Genomic DNA, 20998 nt, shown 5'->3' on the forward strand with positions numbered 1-20998 from the left:
CCAAAATTCATTTATGTGTCATGTACACTTGATATACAGGTTCCAAAGAATATTCAATGTTTTAGTGTTAGTGCACCTGCATTTTGACTGAGACTTGTTACATGAGGTAAGACTTTTTCCAAGGGTGACATCCTGTTGGCACACTGAAATTTTCAGACATTGGAGCTTTTTTAGATTGCCGGGTTTCAGACATTCAACTTTGTTGGGAATAGCCCCAGCTCCAAAGACTAACTTCCCCATCCTCCAAGAAGAGCCGTCCAATGGTGAGCCCTGCTGGCTCACATGATCCTTACCCACCAATCAGACTAGCCCTGCTGGCTCACATGATCCTTATCCACCAATCAGAAAGCACCCCATGCCAACCACCAAACCGTTCAACCATTAAACCGTCATAACTGTCAAACCACCCCTGGCTCTATAAATATGCAGAGCTGTTCTTCAATAAACGGGCATTTTCTCCTATGACGAGCCTTGTTCGTTCTTTCAAACCTGTAGTTGGTTTGGGCTCTCCCGCCTAGATCCCCTGAGCTTAGCATGAGCACTGCCATCTGCTGTATCCTGTGCACTCCCAGCACACCCTGATGAAACTGGTGCTTTAAAAAAGGCTCAGTGAGAGCTTCCTGTGGCAGCTGGGATCAGCCGTCCGCTGCCCCCATGGAAGCTGACAGCATGGGGTGGGGGCAGATGTGGGCTGATGTTCGGTCTCCTAACCCAGGGCCCGCTTCTCTTTCAGTGGTGGCAGGTGGAGAAAGTGAACCCCATCAAGCTGTATGAAGAGAACAAAGTCATCGCAGGGTTCTCCCTCTTACATCTGCTCTTCAAACAGGGCCGAGCAGGCCTTGTTCGAGGCGTGGTGGACAGACTCATAGGCCTGTACAACCAGAAGAAGATCAAGCCAGTGGTGGACTCCTTGTGGGCCCTGGAGGAGGTAAGAATGGTGCCCTCCTTCAGCAAACAGCCTCCTCTTTTTGGTCCAGGCGAGTTTGGGCAACCAGATACAATTTTTTTACTGGTGATATTTCCCTAGGTTGGTTTGTTGGAATTCAGTATCTTGAAAGTCATTGTCTCATAGAATAGTGCTTTCGATGTAAGTTCCTTAGCATTTCTCAGACTGTGTGCCTCAGCTCACCACCAGTGCCATGAACCCTTTCTTCCCTGGTAGGCTGCTGAATTTGCATGGGTGTGTATAGTTCACCTGGGTGACAAGAGTGTGTGTGCACTGTTAACAGCATCACGTACACCTTGTGGGTATGTAAGAGATCAAGGTCAGGGCAGACAAGAGCTCAGAGCTGAAATGCTTTGTGTGCTGAGCCCAGATGTTTTAAGCCCCTGGGAGACATTGTTAGCAGTCATGATGGACGCTGTAATTCTCGCTGAATTGCTAGGTCTGCTGTTGGATTGAATCTTTTCATTAACACAACGGCCAGAAATTCTACTACTTGAGAGCATCCTTGACCATGAAAAAATTAAGAGCCCTGAGCATAAACTTTCAGGGTGCTGAGGCATGAACTGGTTGTCTTGGTTCATCTAAGACTTGCAAGAGGAGACTGGGTCTCAACAACCGTTGTGGACAAAGAAGGTTTAGTTATGGCTGTTCCCTGTGAGGGCCAAGGACAGGTGTGGCCTGGATTTCAGGAGGCGTTTCATTAAGATCTATCTAACTCAGGTGTCTGTAACCTTGGCTTCAGGGAGCCAAGAAGCCCCTGAAAAATATTTTAAAATATGTGGGGTGTGTTTTTCGTCTGTGTTTTGCATTTCTCACGGGAGAGGTGCCTTATAGAAGTGCTGTTATACTTTTAGTAGTCACAGATGTTTTTACCATCTGTAGCACACACTACATTCCATGGGACAGAATGGGTATGTTTCTGGGAAGAAACTGTTGTACTTGCTTGTTGGACTAAGTTGACTCAAAGGCAGTGGCTTCTCTAAGCACAGAAATCTCCCCAAAAGGCTATGTGGGGAGAACTGTGTAAGCAAAGATGACTACTAGCCTTGGTTCTGTGGACCAGAAATATGTCCACATATCTTTCCAGCACTGAAGTATCATTCATGGTCTCAAATCCAGCCAACAAAAGTTTTTTTTTTCCCTTTTATTGGTGTACTAGAGTTATATATAATAGTTAAGTTCATTTTGACATAATTATACATGCATGGAATTTAATTTACTCCATTTTAGTCCCTGAGATCCCTACTTTCTCTCCCCTTCTCCCTCCTACTGGTCTACCTTCCATATATCTATATCTATCTATCTCTATTTATATAAACACATAATCTTTTTATATACACACATATTAATATATACATAATATTTTTAATACATATATTTTTTAGCTGTAGTTGGACATGATACCTTTATTTTATTTATTTTTATGTGGTGCTGAGGATCGAGCCCAGCACGTGCTAGGTGAGCACTCTACCGCTGAGCCCCAGCCCTTATACATAATCTTTATGCAACTGTTTTATCACATAAAATTTTAAGTGTATATATACATATATATATACTTAAAATAGTATAAGATACTTGTCATCTTGATTCAACATCTGCTAGTTACATGCAGTTTTTAGTATTTTTAAATTAGTGCATTATAGATGTACATAAAGGCGAAATTTGGTGTACTGTTCTCATATTTACATTGGACAGTTTGGTTAATTTCATTCTACTGTTCTACTCTTTTCCAGTCCTCCTTCCCTTCATATCAATCTCCTTCCTATACTTCACTGATCTCCCTTCTGTTTTCCTAGGATTTCTCCCTGCTCCCTGACCCGCCTTTTGGTCTACCTTCCACAAATGGGAGAAAACATCTGATCCTTGACTTTCTGGGTCTGACTTACTTCACTTAGCATGTTGTTCTCCAGGTCCATGCATCTACTGGCAAATACCACAATTTCATTCTTCTTTACAGCTGAATAAAACTTTATTGTGTATATAGACCATATTCTCTTTACCCCTTCATCTACTGACAGGCACCTGGGCTGGTTCCATAATTTGGCTATTGTGAATTACGCTGCTATAAACATTGATATGACTGTATCACTATAGTATGATGATGTGGGTTCCTTTGGATACATACTGAAGAGTGGAATAACTGGGTCATATGGTGGTTCCATTCTTAGCTATTTCAGGAATCTTCATACTGCTTTTCAGAGTGACTGTACTGATTTGCAGTCCTACCAACAATGTATGAGTCTACCTTTATCCCCACATCCTTCCAGTATTTATTATTATTCGTCTTCTTGATGATTGCCATTCTGACAGGCGTGAGAGAAAATCTTAATGTCTTGTTGACTGCATTTCTCTGATGGCTAGAGATGTTGAACATTCATTTTTTTTTCATGTATTTGTTGTCCATTTCTTTGATAAATAAAAAGACCTTATTTCTTTTGATAAAAGAAATACATCCTGATTACAGGAAATTCCAAAATTAGCCAAAACCATAAGGAGAAAACCAACCGCAGGTCCACATTCCAGAGAAGGATAATGTCGTTAACATTTGCTTCACTTCCTTCCAGTGTTTTTTCTAATGCAGGTGCTCACTATGATTCAATTTATTGCTAAATTAAACCAGTTAATAATGCATGCTTTCTGCTGTGTAATTACCAAAGTGGTTAGCCTGTTGTAATGATCTTCTTGAAAATGTTTTTAATTGAATGAGTCAGACATCCATATGTTCACCATGTCATCTCAGTGGAACGGGGAAGGACTGAGCTGCATGGGTACAGGGTTCCCGGTGTCAGGGAGGAGAGAACATCGGAAATGGTTAAGATGAGAGGGAGGAGGTTAGTTCATCCCTAGGGCAGAGAAGGGACTTACGCCTAAACTCAGTGCCCAAAGGGCCCCAGCAAGTCTAGTGGCATTAAGTGAGGATTGAAATCCAAGAGGGACTCCTCTTGGCACCGTGGGTTCTCATGCTGGTACCTGAAATCTTTCCTAGGTCACAGTGGTAATTAAATCACCAAATACTTATTAAATGACTGCAGTGTGCCCAGTACTGTGCAGATGCCAGAGACACAATGGCAATCAGATGGTCAAGTACCCTGGACTTCATGGACCTTGTATTCAGGACAGTGGAAAGGGGCAGAAAACACATCATGGAGGTGGACAAACACAGGCAGGGGGATGGCCAATTGTAATGAGTTCTTGGAAGGAGATAAGTCAGGATATATGTTGGTGAACTGGTGGAGTGGGAGACTTGGTTTCCACATGAGATTTTCACATTCTCTCTCTCTACACACACACACACACACACACACACACACACACACACACACACACCTTCTGTAAGTATATCTGAGCTTTATGCATTGAAAGAATAAGATTTTTTCATCTCCTTGTTGGTTTGAAATGAGGCCCATTGAGAAGGAAGCATCTTGGAGTGATGCCCTTTGAGCTAGGATGTGAAGGTGGCACAAAACTGAAGGAAGAACATTTAAAGCAGAGAGACCCTCAAGAGCCAAGAGGTGATCGAGAACTGTCCTGGAGGATTCCACAGGTGTCTTGTGAGCCAAGAACTACGTGGTGCAAAGAGCCTGAATAGGTCATCAAGGAAGGACCAGATAGGAACCGTGCTTTACTCTGAGTACCAAGGGAGGCTGCTAAAGGGTCAACGTCAAGAAGTTCTATGCCTTGGTCCCAAGAGCATCATCCACCAGGGAAGAGGCTGAGATTGCTGGCCAGGAACCTGGGCGAGTCCAGAAGTCAGATATGCAGGGAAGACCCCCATCTAGCTAAGGAGTGGGACAGGCACACTGAAGCACAGATCAGGAAGCTCATGGCAGATTGCCCAGCTCTCCTTAGCAGGGTCAGCAGGACTCATCACAGTCTTCACTGCTGACGACAAAGGCACTCCATGCCTGCCATTCCTCAGTCAGGACCAGCGGAGCACGAGTGAGCTGAGGATGCAGAGCAGGACCCTTGGGACCCGGCTGGAGCTTGCATCACTGAGCTGTGGGCTGCGTGCAAGGCAGTCTGGAACCCTTGGATCCACACCTTCCTCCATCTCCACTCAGTGCTGTTGTCTAACCTGGACTCCCTCCTACAAGGAGCCTCCTGACTGGCCCCTCCTTGCATCTTGCCCCTCTCCAGGGCATTCTCTGACCAGCTATCTACGTGGGCTGAACATACCTAAACCAGATCATGTTCCACCCTCATAAACACCCCACCCCAAGGCTCCCTTTTGAGCCTGAAATAGTCTATAATCCTTACCAAGGTCACAAGGCCCCGCCTCCTCTGATCCCTGCCCATCTCCACCTCCCTCCTCCACCCAAGCTTCAGCAGTGTGAGGATCCTGGTCCTTGAACCCGCCCAGGCCTTCCTGGCTGGAGCCTCTGAACCTGCTGTTTCCTCCTCCTGGTGTTTGCCAATTGGTTTCCTTCCCTTCTTCAACATCTCAGCCTCCATAGGACCTTTACAGAGCGTCCTTCTCTAACCTCACCTCTTAAAAGAAGTCACTTCTGCGCTGGTCATTCTTTCCCCCTTCCCCCTGTTTGTACTCTCCATTGTCCTTATCACTGTTTGAAGTTACCTTGTGCATTTAGTTGCTAACTCGTTTAGGTTCTTGCTCCCTTCCACTAGACCGTGATCCCCATGTGAGGAGACACCCACTCTATGTTTCTCCAGACCCCTGTACCTGGCAGAGTAGATGCTAAGTACATCCTACGTGAATAATTAAGGAATCCCCCAACACTCAGAAATATGACTCGTCGGGTATTTTCTATACTTAATAATAAATGTTTAATGAATGAATGAATAAGTGAATGAATGAGCAAGCTATACTATAAAAGGAATTATTACTTAAAGGCAAGTTAAAAAGTCATATTTTCTTAACCTGGGCGTGATTGATATTTGAGTCGGAATGATCCTTTGTTGGCCAGGATTGGGGGGGTGCCCTGTGCTCGGCAAGAGGGCCAGCAGCATCCCTGGCTTCTATCCACTAGATGCCGGGGGTACCTGCTGTCTGCCAGCCAAGGCGATACAAAAATGCTGCAGACACTGTCAAATGTTCCCTGATGGGACAAGGGCTCAGGGATGAAACAACCCCGATCTGAGAATCACTGCTTTGAAAGAAGCTATGGTGGTTCATTTAGTTACCAGCAAACAAAGGGATCCTAGCTTTTTCCAGCAGGGCAGTCCCGCCCAGGAGGGAGCAAGATGGCAGCTGCCAGTTGGCCCACAAAAGCATCCACAGCTGCTGCTCAACATTCTGAAGGTTCTTTTCTACAATATTTACAGACATCTGTTCAGAGCCACGGTGGAGCCACACATGGATATTTATCAAGCCCACGCAGCTCTGCTGGGATCAAAGAGAATAGAGCATGCTTATTGCTTGCGAACCTTGGAAGGAGACTGTAATGATTTCCCCCTTCCCTTTGGTCAATGATTGTACCAAATTGCTTTTCAGACCAGCTCTGTTACTCCATCTGTGGAATAGAAAGTCCATAGGGATTAAAAGAAAATTTCCTTGGGCTCTCTGAGACCTCCAAGTAGAAGATTTAATAATATCAGAGACGATTAAAGTTTCTTTTTAGTCATCTATCTTTGGCTTTATTGTAAGCTTAATACACAGAGCAGAGTGGTTATACTGCAGCCTCAGATTTGCTTCCAGATATGAAACACGCAGCCGTATATTAAGTTGGAACAAAATTAACTTCACAGACAGTTTAGAGGGGGGAAACGGACGAAAAGAACTATTGATCAATCCAGAGGCAAAAGTTTTGTTGAGCACCTACTCTGTGCTAATACTGTTTCAGGATGTCAAGTCTACAGAAGTTGTAGAAAACATGTTTTCCACCCTTGAGTTTACAACTTAGTTTTTAAGACAAAGCTAATCTCTAATTGTTTAATAGTTTAGTCGTCAATCATGGGGTGTTGATTTCAACACAAATGGGTTTGAAAATGAGAACGATGATAAGAATGTTCAGAGATGGTTTTAAGAATGAGGTGGGGCTTCACTGTGATTGGAAGGCTAGACATTACTCGGATGATTTTTAGTCATCTTTTTTACCTCTGTGACCAAAAGATCTGACAAGAATTATTTTATAGGAGAAAAATTTATTTGGGGTCTCATGGTGTCAGAGGTCTTACAGCTTACTCCATTTGTCAGGGCCTGAGGTGAGGTAGAACATCAGAGCAGAAGTGTGTGGCCGAGGAAGCAGCTGGGAACATCCCACAAAGAAGCAGAGAGAGAGCCCTGCTCCATAAGGACAATATAAACCCCAAAGGCACGCCCCCAGGGTCCCACTTCCTCCAGCCACACCCCATCTGCCTACAGTTACTACACAGTAAATCCCCATCAAAGGAGTAAAGCATCAATTAGGTTAAGGCTTTCATACCCCAGTCCTTCTGCATCTAATCTTTGTCTCACACACGAGCTTTTGGGGGACACCTTGTAGATAAATCCTAACATTCCACCTCTGCCCCCCAAAATCGCATGCATTTCTCACAATGCAAAATACTTTTAGTCCATTTCCAAGAGTGCCCATAGCCTTAACAGTTCCATCTCTCTCCAAAGTCTAAGTCTCCACCGAGATTTAAGGCAAACTCACATGAGCCCCTGGGAATATCCAGGGCAAGTTACATATATCCACTCTATGAAGGCATGTTGTAACTATTTCCATGCCAAAAGGAAGAAATAAGGCATAGAAAGAGGGATAGGACCAAATAAAGACCCAAATCCAGCTGGGTGAACAAGTCCTGTAGTTCTACATCCAGCATCTGGGACACGTGGCATCATGATGTTCTCTGTAAAGGGCTTGTGTAGCTCTGCCTCTAGGACTTTGTTGGGTGCAGACCACCTGGCCTCTCTGTTGGCTTGTTTCTTCTCTATTCCTGCAACTTTCCTTACAGACATCCCATGTTACTGGCATTTCCTAATCTCAAGGGTGTCCACTGCTGCTTCGGCTTTCTTCTCACTTCTCCACACACTGCCCTCTCAGGGGCAGCTTGAGGGACTCTGACCCTACTGCATTGTACCTGGCCTCCTAGGCCTTCCTATGAAATTTCAGTGGAAGCCTCCATGACCCCCTAATTCCAGCATCCTGCATCCCTACAGAACCAGCATGATGTGGTTAACATCAAGGTCTTTCACCATCTTGAGCAGTAGCCAAGGCTCCAGGGACCATGGCTGCAGCAGCCTCTGAGTGCCTCGATGGCCAAGCATGGTGAAACAATTTCCTAAGACCCCCTAACGCAAGGAGGGTGCCCCCATGGCCTCATCTTAAAGGAACTTTTATATCCTTGAGCCTGAGTTGGGTGTGGTCTTGCCAATTCCTGAGGTGCCCTCAAGTCATCTTTCCTGTTGTTTCTGGGTAAAGCAATTAGCATTACTTGTATGACTGTAATTTTTTTTTTTTTTTTTAACAACCACATCTTCCTTAGACCCAGCATTACTCCCAGTTCTCTGGTAAAATTGTAAGTTTTTCAAATCTTTTAGCTCTGCTTTCTGCTCCTGATTATCACAATAAACTTGGCTTTAAAACTGTCAGCAAAATCCTTGCCACTACCTGAATGCTATTATGTCTAGAAATTTTTTCTGCCAGATTAAGAAGCCCAACACCTTTAAATTCAGCCTCATAGAGTCTCAGGACATTGGAAAAATGCCTACAATTTCTCAGCCAGGATATAGCACAAATGGCCTCTAGTCCAATTTTCAATAGAGTTCTTCTTTTCCTCTGGAATCTCATGAACCCAGTCTTTACTGTCCACCCTCCTATAGGTAGTTTGATCATCTGAGATCCCATCCCAAACAATCTAAAGCCCAGCTTGCATCACTAAACTTTCCAGAATTTCCCCCCAAAATTCTAAAAAGCTCCACAAGCTTTTTTATATTTGCTAAGATTTGCTTTGTGGGATACTATATGGTCTATTTTAGAGAAGGATCCATGTGCTGCTGAGAAGAAAGTGTATTTTCTGAACCACATGGTCAGGTTAGTCATAGTAATAATGATCCTACTACTCAGTACCAACTTTTATTTTAGTCAGCTTTTTCACTGCTATGACCAAAAAATCTGATGAGAACAATTATAAGGAAGAAAGGATAATTTGGGGGCTCACAGTTTCAGAAGTCTTAGTCCATAGAATGGCCTACTCCATTTCTTGGGGCCTCAGGTGAAGCAGAACTTTGGTGCAGAAGTGTGTCTGTGGTGAACATCTTGGAACATCACACCAAGAAGCAGAGAGAGAGAGAGTCCGTCCCTCACCCCAAAGGCACACCCCCCATCACCCACCTCCTCCAGCCCCACCCAACTGCCTATAGCTACCACCCAATTAGTTCCTATCAGAGGATTAATGCACCAATTAGGTTAAAGCTCTCTTAACCCAATTCTTTCACACCCAAGTTTTCGTGGCTTGTTTCTCACATGAGCTTTTAACAGACACCTAGTATCTGAACCGTAGCAAAAGTTGGAGTCACAAAAAAAGAAAAAAGATATTATGAACAGGAGAGACAGTATAAACAAAATCACCGTGGCAAATAGAAGGAAGTGGGATAGATAGAAAGATCTGGGATAAACAGTGAGAGGAAATAGGGTCAGTTTGATGGATGGAATCAAATCACAGACATCCTAGCTATGGGGCAGAGGACTTGGAGTTAACCTTCTGGGTGAGGGGACTGCTATTAGAGAATGTGACCTATGCAGCATGCACCATTAACTTCACTTCTCAGTTCCCTGAGGCCCATCTGGTCCCACATACCATCATACAGATGGGTGCCCAGACTGTATTTCTATGGCCTCTGATTACAGTTGTCTTCACCTGTGTGCCACTCAGCAGTACAGCAAGGGCTGCAAGGAGATCTTACTGATTTTTAAAATCCACTATTGAAGACATTATCTGTACTAACAGTATTATTTACATAAAAGTCTATGGCTATAGCCCATCTCCAATAATGATACTACATAAAAGCCTAGCTCCAATAATGATAACTAGTCCCATGTGGCTATTTTAACTTAATTTAATTTTATTGAAATGCAGTTCCTTGGATTGGAAATGTGGCTCGGTGGTAGATGCTTGTCTAGCATGTTCTGGGTTCAATCCCAGCACCACCAAAAGAAAAAAGACTTTTAAAATGCAATCCCTCAGTGACAGTAGCCACATTTCAAGTGCTTAAAAGCCACACATGACTGGTGATTACCTTACTGGACGGAACAGCTGTGGAAGAACATTCCTACTGCTGGAGAAAGTTCTACTGGACCTGATCTCTGAGCTGATGGCTTCCTTCTGTTTGAAGGTAGAAAATCGCCTGTCTCCCCAGCATTCCCCATGATTGCCCTCAGTGGATTATGTTAATGGGCCCTTCCCTGCATTCCTCTCTTGGCCTTGGCTGTATCAAAAGTCACTGCCTAAATGCAATTGTTTATTTGATGTAAGTGTCCCTAATCTCTTCTTATTATGTGGTGTATTTTTTACCTCCATGTTAACAGTTATGACTGAATTATATTTGTCATTCATTCTAAATCATCACAAATCCTAAACAGATATAGGTTTATCCAAAAGAAATGAATGGGAAAACATGTGAAGCCAAGCTTGGTAGGTCCTCTTCTCTGTCCCACTAACTTGATAAAAAGAGACCCGTGTGGAACACAGGGAGGAGGAGGGTGGACTGACCCAGAAGATAGGCTGTAGTGGGGAGAGGTGATCATCAGTCTTAGAGTAGCCATAGGCTTCAACTCCAGTGCCAAACTGGGAACTTCAGAGAGGATGGAGCCGAGATGCCCCAACCCAACTGAGAGGTGAAGACTCAAGGAGAAGCATGGAGCCGACCTTGATCTTGTAGGTGGCCCCTGGCTTCTTTAAGGGGGAGAGGCTCCTTCCAAGGCACAGTTGGAGGTGGGGGAGGATTGTCCAAGCAGCACCCAAAGAAGCAGTGTGTTGTACCCTGCGCACAGTGACCTGGAGGAGGGGCTAGGGACAGCTCATCCAGCCAGGATGCCATGGTAGCATTTGAGGCAGGAATAGGTAAGCCCCTAACAACAGTGGGGACCATGGAATGGAAGCAAATAAGCAAATCTGAGACTTTCAAAAGAGGAAATTTTAACATAAGGGACAAAAGAGAATCAAGAGTCAGAGATATCTATAATCCTAGCAGTTTAGGGGAGGCTGAGGCAGGAGGATCGTGGGTTCAAACCAGCCTCAGTGAGACCCTATCTCTAAATAAATACAAAAATAGGGCTGGGGATTGTGGCTCAGTGGCTGAGTGCCCCTGAGTTCAATCCCCAGCACTCCTCATCCACCCCCGAAAAAAGAGTCAGACATGACCAAGGATCTTTGAACCTGGGAGCCCAGGGATGGGGGTCAACTGATTCATTTTAGTTAACCAGGATAGAAGCTGACATGAAATTGAAGAGCTTAGATGGGAATTGGGTTTAAGGTGATGCTGGAACAGGTAGAGATGACCAGAGGCACCTCCAATCCACAGCCTCATGGAGGTCCAAGAAGGGGGTCAGCCATTGTTACTGGTAATATTTCTGGAGGATTCATTATATGTCAGGCTCTGCTCTAAGGACTTCAAGTATTCACTGATTTATATTCACCAAAGACCAAAGTATGTTAATCCTCATCTTGTAGATCATGAAACAGACTTTAGAAAGGTTTACTTACCTAAAGTCCCAGATTACAATTGATTTGGTGGGTATTTGAACCCCAGGGAAGTCTAATACATTGAAAAAACTGGCAATGAGTAAACCTGGTGAACAAAAGAATGAGTGAAATAATTACACTAGCAAACACTCAGCTCGGTATGTTTATATGAACCGAGTGCCTTGCCGAGCCCTGAACATTAATTAGCTGATTTCCTGTGCACAATCGCCCCTTGTGGTGGCTACTGTCACAGCCCCGGTGACACAGAGGAGGAGATGGAGGCCATAATATATCTATAATCCTAGCAGCTTGGGGGAGGCTAAGGCAGGAGGATCGCGGGTTCAAAGCCAACCTCAGCGAGACTGAGAAAATGCGCTACGCAGGGTCACACAGTGAGGATGTGGCACAGAGACTGAGACAGGTACATTAACTTCCCCCACGGTGGGGGGAATGTCCAGAACCCTCATGTCCCCACCCTTCACCCTGTGGGAAGAGGACAGGCATCTGCAGACAGACGTTTGATAGAAGGACCATCACGACCATCTGACAGGTCATTATCACTGACTGCTGCTCCAGAGTCAGGAAGTCCCTGGAGGAGACGCCTCCAGATCTGTTCAGAGTTCACTGCTGACCTTTTGGAAAGCTATTTCAGTAGAAGGATGAGGGCAGGAGTCTGAATGCAAAGGGTCAGAAAGGGAATGAGTGGGTGGGAGGGACAGGCTGACAGCCAGCAGCAGCTCCTGCATGGCCTCAGACAGTCCAAATGCCTGGGAATCAGCCAGGAGATGCCGCATTGCTCAAGGTCTGCCTGAAGCCGGGGTAGGAGGAATGGAGAGACGGCTATCAGCATGGGAGTGCTTTTTGGAGGGATAAAAATGTTCTATAATGATGATGGTTACAAATTGCGAATACGCCAGAAAGCACTGTGTTGCATTTTAAGTGGGGGATTGTATGGGATGTGAGTTAATTTAAACCTAACACACAGACATCTTACGTATGCACGCACAAAACACACACACACACACACACAAACACACAGACATATACCCTATATTTTGAGAAAGGACACAATTAAAGGGCTATTTAACATTGGGATAGAGGGGATTTGGAAGGTAGGGCAGTAGCACCACCTGGGAAATCTGGCCCCAATCTTCACTAACATCCTAGCCATGTGACCTGGCATCTGGTCCATTCTCTCAGTATTTAGATGAGAAAACTGAAACCCCAGAAGTGACTATGTCTTACTCTATGTCCCTATTCTTCTCTGTCTCTCTCCTGCATGCCTTCCTTTTCTCAAGTGGAATCCTAAATTCTTCAGTTCAACACCATCACCTTGTCCCCACACGTTCCTGATTTCCGCCATATCCTCCCCATGGGCCCCACACCATGTTTCCTGTCACTCAAATGCATCAGCACCACCGTGGCCTGAGCCCTGTGTGGACCTGCTCCAGCCCTGCTCTGAGGCACCCACCAGACCCAACGCAAGCCCAGGTCTGGCTCAGTTTATTCCCCTGTGGATCTGTAATAGGCTCAGCTGTGACTCTTTAAAGATGTTCAATCCCTTTGACTATGTCACCTTGTGTGGAAATAGGGACCTTGCAGATGCAAGTAGTTAAGAAATTTGAGATGTGGACATTAGAGCATCCAAATGGGCCCAATGCAGTCACAAGGGTCTTAGCAAGGGGGAGGTAGGGGCCAGAGTCAGAGAAGGGAGGAAGGTGATGTGGGAGCTGGAGAAGGAGAGGAGCCTATAGGAGCTGGACAGGCAGGCAGGGGGTTCTTCCCTAGAGACTCCTGAAGGAATACAGCCCTACCTACATCCTGCTGCCAGCCTATGTCAACCTTCTGACCTGTAGAAGTGTGAGAGGAAAAAGAAAATTTTACTCCATTAAACTTGTGGTAGTTTGTTATAGCGGCAACTGAAAACTAATACATCCTTCACTCAACACATATTTCCAAAGCACCTGCTCACCACCTACCAGCCACTGGTGACTAAGAAGGCCTGGGTGTGCACTCTAGGGGCAGCCAGTGGCCAGAGTGAACAGTTGTTACATAGCAGGGAGAAGACTGTGGGAAGAGAAATGGGTAGGGTGAGACCTAGGCCTGGGCCACAGCCTGGGCAGAGGTCTAGGATCTGGAAAGAGACAGGGAGGCACATTTAAGCACAGAGGAAGGTTCATCAGGCTGACTACAGACTGAAGGAGAGGCAGGTGTCCAGCCATGAGAAGAGAGCACTGGAGATGGGATCGGAGCTCCCCACAGTTCCCCAGACACACCCACCACCACAGCCTCACTGGACATTTGTGGTCTGTGCCTCTCTGCCTTTGTCCCTGCTGCTGACTTGGCCTGCAGTGCCCTTCCCCCATCCTACGAAATTCCTGGTCACTGTCCAAGATTTGGGCCTGATGATGTTGGCTCTTCTGTGAAAGCACCCCTCCTTCTTGCCAGCACCCCAGGCTGAGTTAAGAACTTCTGCTTTCAGATACCCTGGGCTGGACTCCCTCACTAACAGGTGCACGTGCAGTTACTGGTGAGAAATGGAGAGTATGATGGCAGCTTCTTTCGCTTCCTCATTGGAGCAATCAAACCCAGTGACCTAACAGAGAAGGTGCTTCTCCTGCTGCTAGACAGGCAGCCAGTGCTCAGTGTCAGCTGTGTTGTCACAGTGCACTGCAAGTGTGTCCTCCCCAGAGTTGAGATCTTTGTGGTCAGGGACCCTTCTGGCAAGGTGCCAAACAAGGAGAACATGGGACCTGGCCTATAAAAGACTTCTGGAGCCTCAGGATATGCGTTCCCATCTACCTGGTGTGGCACCTCCCATTGAGACTGGCTCCAAACAATCCCATCTTCCCCAGAGACCACAGGAGATGGCAGGATTAGGTTTATCCACAGCTCAGAGCTCCTTGCTAGGGGTGTGTGAGCTCAGCTCTGAGTCCACTCCTGTTAAGAAAATGATCATTTCTGCCTTCGCGCCTGTTACTTGGCTAAAAGTATATCACAAAACAGGATTTCCTTGTGAGCCAGGGACAGCACTGATGCAGGCCACTTGCTGTTGGCTGTGTTTCCAGAAGACCCAGGCCAGCAGTCTGAGTCATCCAAAGGCTAGAAATGTTATTTACCTTTGAAGGGGATGGAGAAGTCACCTCGTATATCTTATTTGCAAGAAGGCAACAGTGGACCATTTTAAAGTATTTTCCAAGGTCTCTGTACTGATACGTGAATCAGATTCTGACCTGTGTACTAAACTGGATAAAAGATCCACACTGCAGAGAAGTGTTGTTTGAATACCAGAACATGCATTTGCACCAGAAAACGTAGGACTAAAGGTCACCTCCTCACAGGTAACCCTGCTGTGAACCTTGCCTACACGCCCACCTTCTGGAATCCATTCTTCTCTGAACATCAGTTTTTTTCCGGTAAATATTAAGATTCTACCATGTTCCCTGTTATTGATTTTGCAAGTGTGGTACAACTCATTGAGTTCACATGTTCAACTCCTGCAAATGGCAGAGCACTCATCAGCCACCTCTGATCAGATGATAAAAGTACTGGAGCCCACAGATCAGTTCTCTTGCCCCGCCTACTTCCTGTTGGGCTTCTAGCACATCATTTTTCTGTCCCTCACCTATAAAGTGGGAACGACTGACCTATGTCCCGGGGCAGCTGGGCATTAGCTTGCTGGGGCTGCTGTAACCGAGCACCACAGGCTGAATGGCCTGAACAGCTGCCAATAGTCAGTCTCCCTGGTCTGGAGTCCAGAAGTGCGAAGATCAAGGTGTCAACAGGGCTGGTTCCTTCTGAGGGCTCTGAGGGGGAATCTGCCCTTGCCTCTCTTAGTTTCTGGTAGTTCTGGCAATCTCTGGCATCTCTTGGTTTGTAGACACATCACCCCAATCCCTGCCTTCATTTCACATGGCATAGCTGGGTGCATCTGTCTCCCAAATTCCCCTTTCTATGTGGACAGCAGTCATGCTGGGTGAGGTCCCACCTTACCTCACCGTGGCCTCATCTTAACTAATTACATCTATAAAGACCCTATTTCCAAATAAGGTCAGACCTTAGGACTTCATATGAATTTGGGGATGGGGTGGGGTGGCACCATTCAATCCTTAACAAATTGTGAGTGAGTGACATACGATCAAAAAGCAATAATGTTCTGTGAGTGACGAAGGGAGGAAGAGATAAAATTCAGGGCCAGGTTTAGAAGGGCGGGTTCTCCTTCCTCCAGTCACAGCTGTGAACCCCTGAAAAATACTCTGGGCTTGCTTTTCTCCTCTGAGAAATAGAGATGGTGGCAGCCCCTCCTCCACGGGGCTGTTGTGCAAATGCTCAGTGGTGCCTCCTGGAAGCTCTCGGGGCAAGCAGCAGCAGTGAGCAACACTGTCCCCTGGAAAGGGAGCCGGGGGGCACCTTCCTGCCATCCTGCAGTCAGGCCTCCCGGGGCTGGTTTCCTGTCTGTTGTGTCACCACCATGAAGAAGCCAGCTCCCGGTGCTGTCTCCTTATGCTCCCCGTCCTCGCCAAAGGCATCTGTGGAGCCACTTTGTGGAGCAGAAGCTCGTGGCAGCACCAGGATCCCCACAGGCTGGTGTCTGGGCTCTCCTCCTCCAGTCCGCCTGACTACTAAGCTGTGAGCTTGTTTATGGAGCTGCAGCCAGAGAAGTGCCACGCTCTAGTTAGTCATTTAATAAACTCTAAATGAGCAGCTGCCCACGGAGCCCTGGATGAATGACAGAGTAGCAGGAGTGGCCCTGAACCAGGCCCACTGCCCAGCCCTTGATGAGCCTTAGCCCCTCTTGACAGGACTTCCCATCTTACAGATGAGGAAATGGAGGCTCAGGGAGAGGAGCGAGTGACTGGGTGAGGTCGCACAGCCAAGAAGTGATGGAGCCAGAATTTGACTCTCGGACTGGTTCTCTCTGAGGCTATGCTCACAAGCCAGGTCTCCACCCACTCCGAGATCACTGTCCTAAGTCCTTCTCCCTGGTGGCCCATCTCCCTGGTTGGAAGCATCCTGGTTCCAAGGGAACGTCCAGTCTTCAAGACTCTGGTTCATCAGCCTGACTTCTCTGGTTATATACAGTTGGCTTTGCAATGCAAGCCTTAGTTTTTCTGCAACTGTAAAATGGGAATAACCCTTGACCTTCCTTCCTGCTCCAAAGTTGGTTACAGGGAATGTGAAAGCTGCCAACTCATGCTGGATCTAAACGCCACAGAGCGGGTGCTGGATACCACTTTCATTTGTTCCTTCCTTTCCATTTCTCTTCCAAAACGTGTCATTTCCCTAGCTTCCCTAGCAGGGCTCACATGCATCATGATGCAGCGAGTTTGCTCAACAAACACCAGGGGGGTGAGTCTGGGGACGTGGAGCTTAGCACTTATTTCCATGATCGCCTCAGTCCTCTGTGGCTGGAGGAGTCAAGCAGGCATTTCAGAGGAGAAGGCCGAGATGAGGAGAGGCTATAAGTGGTGGCGCAGATCCCCTGACCCCAAGGCCAGCACTGAGCCACTTCACTCAGCCACTGACTACAAGTGCTGGCAGCTGAGTGCCAGTCTCCGCACACTGCCGCTGCCTGGTGGTTGAACACGCTGCAGACAAGCACTTTACCTCCCAAGCTGCGGCATGCCTGGCTGTGCTGGAAACTGCAGAGGTGACAGCTGGGTGCCCTGTGCACCTTCTGTTTGCACAGCATCCTATACCTGTTCCTGTGGGGTGTCAAAGCCACAGTAAGCCACCGAGATAACAGGGCAGGTGTTGCCTGGCCATCGTGCAGATTTTTACAAAGACAGACTGAGAAAGGGGATTGGACAGACTAGTCAAACCAGGAGTCTGAGCCTGGTTTCTTATTTGAGAGACTGTGTGCTTGTAGGTGTGTGTTGTGTTTCTGTTGTTGGTATGTATATGTGTGTGTGCATATGTTGCATTTGTGTATGTGTGTGCATATAGTGTTTGTGAATGTGTGTTTTTGTGTAGATGTTGTGTCTTTGTCATTTATGATTTTGTATGTTTGTATGTGTGTCTTCGTATAGGTATTGTGTTTGTGTATATGTGTCTGTGCATTTTGTTTGTGTAAGTGATCCGATTATGTACTTATTTGCCTTTTGCCCACCATAGTTTTTTTGCAATTAAAATAATGCATTATATAAATATCATAAGACCACAATACAGAATATTTAGGAAATAGTCAAAAGGGCAGAAGGATCACTCATAATGCTCCACCCGTCACTTCTCTCATGTACCCTGTTCCTGGCTGATTCTTGTCCATCTCTTCTTTCTTCCCACAGCTATAACTGAGTGCCCAGATTGCTTAGGAGCTGTGTGGGCAAACTGAGGGTTTGTTGGGAAGGCTAAGGCAGACCACGGGGTCACCACCAATTAGAACAGGTGACTGCTTTGGACCAGCTCTGCCCATAGAGCACAGTTGGGGGCGGGGGGCTGGACTTGCTCAGAAGCTCATGGCTGTGGAGGTGTCAGGTTTGCAAGGTAAAGTTGGGGTGGGAGTGGGAGAGTGCCCAGGAAAGCGGGATCCAGAGGGGTTAGAGATAGAACTGATGCGACACTGAAGTGCAGAAGTGGAGCCCCGTAGCTCACCTTCTGTTTAAGAACATCAGTACATTTTCTCTCTTTATTCCTCTACAGTCACAGAATCATTTAAAAGACTAGTTCTGGCAGATGCTGGCGCCAGAACCTGCTTGCTATTCTCCTGTCAGAGCTAGGGGAATGTTTTCCCTTCAGACACGATGTGCAGACTCCACGGCCTGCAGGCCGTCCCTCCTGCCTGCCCCGCCCCTGGCATCCATTGCCCGTCGGCCTCAGTCTTTTCCAGGGATCCAACCTGGCATCAGCCCTCTCTCAGCTCCACGTGCCAGGCAGCCTCTGCCACTCAGAGAGGCTGCATCAAATGACCCACCTTGGCCATCCCCACCCCAACCGGACAGTAACCTGACCAGTGCGCAGCCCATCTAAGTGACTGAGCAGGAGCTACCTGTCTTAGGAGCATTTCTCCCTGATGTGTCTGTCCTTTCCCTCTGCAGGACAATGCCCCCCTCATTTAAGGCTTGCTGAGGAAGTGGCTGCAGAAGTGATTCGAAAAATTGTCAGCCACATTTTAGTCCAGACTCTTTCTCAGTTTCTCTAACTCTGATCCTGTGTTTTTATAGTGTAAACAGCAGTTATTCAAGGTCTTTGGAAATGCTCTATTTAAAACCTCCAAATTTCTTGTGTACTGTTGTCCCTTGGTATCCAAGAGAGATTGGTTTCAGGACCCCCTGCAGATGCCAAACTTCCTGCTACCCCAATTTCTTACATAAAATGGCCTAGTAACTGTATGAAGCCGAGCACGCCTGCAATGTATTCTACATCACTACATTATGTAGAATGCCTAATCCAACCTAATTGCTGCCTAAATAGCTGTTGTGCTGTATTGTTTAGGGAATGACGACAAGAAAAAATTTTGTACATGTTCAGTATAGATGCCATTTTTTCCCCAAATATTTTCAGTCCACGATTGGTTGATCTGCTGCTGGGAACCCCACAGATATGGAGGACTGACCATGTATGTGTGATTTTCTACATTTTTTTCTATTGTAAGGCAGAAAACATACACAATATCATCTTATTCCTTTTTATTTATGTTCTACTCAGCAAAAAAAAAAAAAAAAAAAAGCAGAGGCCACGGATGAAGAGAGAAATGCATGATACTCTTCATTTCTCGGCAATTAACCTCACCTGTGCACAGAGAGGGACAATAGGGGATCAGGTTATTTATATCATTTGTCACATTTCCATCAAAACATGATATAATTATCTCAATAGATGCGAAGGCATTTGATGAAATTCAACAGCTATTTTTTTTATTCAGTCACTACGTTTCTTATTCTTAACCTGATAAATGCTTTCAAAGGGCATTTTAAGCCAAAATGCCAAGTAAAATTGTATTCAGTGGAAAAGTTTAAGAACCCCCAACAAGCCACATACGGGTGGCCCTTGCTGGAAAAGCCGGCCAAAAAAGAAGAAGAAAAGCAGAAAATTAATAAATAATAAGGACATCAAAAGACAAAAATGCCATGCCTCATTCTCTTGCAATTTAATGCCTTTAAGTGTGTGACATTTTGATTTTTGTTTTGTTTTGTTTTGTTTACAGTACTAGGGACCAAACCCAGGGTCTCATACATACTAGGCATGTGCTTTACCACTGAGCTGCTCCCCAGCCCAGTATCTGGTTGGTTGGTTGGGGTTTTTTTTGGCGGGGGTGTGGGGTGGGCAGGCAGATACTGGGGATTCATCCCCAGGAGCTGTCAACCACTGAGCCACATCCCCAGCCCTATTTTGTGTTTTATTCAGAGAGAGGGTCTCACTGAGTTGCTTACCACTTCACAGTTGCTGAGGCTGGTTTTGAACTCACGATCCTCCTGCCTCAGCCTCCCAAGCCCCTGGGTTTACAGGCGTGTGCCACCGTGCCTGGCTAGCATCTCTGTTTTAAATAGACATCTCCTGAGTTTAGTTTCTGACTTGCCTGTTAGTAATGAGATTTTGGCAAGAAACTTACCCTCACTAGATTGTCGTCATCTGAAAAGCGTGAATGAAATCCAACAGGTCTATCAGAGAGCTCATAGGAAACCCATCTTCTCCCAGGCCGTTTGAGCTCTGTCTTTGATTTGCTCTTTGTTGCTTTATTTTCATTTGCAGTCCCAGGCTTAAAAATGCATTTGCTTCCTCAAAATAATTTTGGAAATGTACTTGCAGTAAGTAGTTAGCATATATGATACAGTGTCTCTGAGCATGAGTTTCTGTGAGAGTGTGAATCAATATATGAAGCTCTTTCAATAGACACTATGAATAACAGTAGTTCTATTCTTTATTGGAGACCTATTATAAGCCAAACACTGGAGGAACTGGCATATACAAAGATAGAAACACACCACACACAGGTCCACGTGTCTCAGAGAAATTGGAGACAGCCAGTATATCTAGTCCTCACAATTCTGGTTCTTTGGCGGTCAGCTTGGGCATTTTATAGTTTAAAATATAGTATCGCAATAGCAATTTACTTAAAGACTACTACTATATAACAGAATAACTCTTTCCCCATCAAAAATACCCCACAGGTGTTCATTATATTTTTTTTACCATGCCACTCTTTTATTTTATATTATTGATTTACTCTCCTTTTTCATTAAAGGCACTAATGGTTTATCGATGTGGTTTATCTGTTCTGAGGTTTAATTCATTTATATTCTGCTTTGTTTTTTAATAGCTTTTAGTTTTAATGTTTATGGCTTATTGCTTGATTTCCTTCCTGCTCAGGCTGCCATAACAAAACACCCTGGACTGGGCGGCTTACACATTAGAAATGTATTTCCCCACTCATAAGGGGGCACGAGTCCAAGATCAAGGTGGAGACTGATTTGATTCCTGGTGGGGGCT

The 20998-nt window shown here is 45.8% G+C and overlaps 1 protein-coding gene across 1 annotated transcript in view; it reads left to right on the forward strand.

Moving 5' to 3' along the window:
- The window catches only part of Vat1l (vesicle amine transport 1 like), a 143974-nt gene that overhangs the window by 73682 nt on the left and 49294 nt on the right, over positions 1–20998 (forward strand). The window contains exon 7 of the mRNA XM_046435036.2: positions 734–928. Coding sequence (XP_046290992.2) covers positions 734–928 — 195 coding nt within the window. The remainder of the gene's footprint in view (positions 1–733; positions 929–20998) is intronic.

Source organism: Marmota monax, unplaced genomic scaffold, assembly GCF_021218885.2.
Source record: "Marmota monax isolate L192 unplaced genomic scaffold, Marmota_monax_Labrador192_F-V1.1 WCK01_AAM20220418_F8-fsc00024, whole genome shotgun sequence".
NCBI classification, from domain to species: domain Eukaryota; kingdom Metazoa; phylum Chordata; class Mammalia; order Rodentia; family Sciuridae; genus Marmota; species Marmota monax.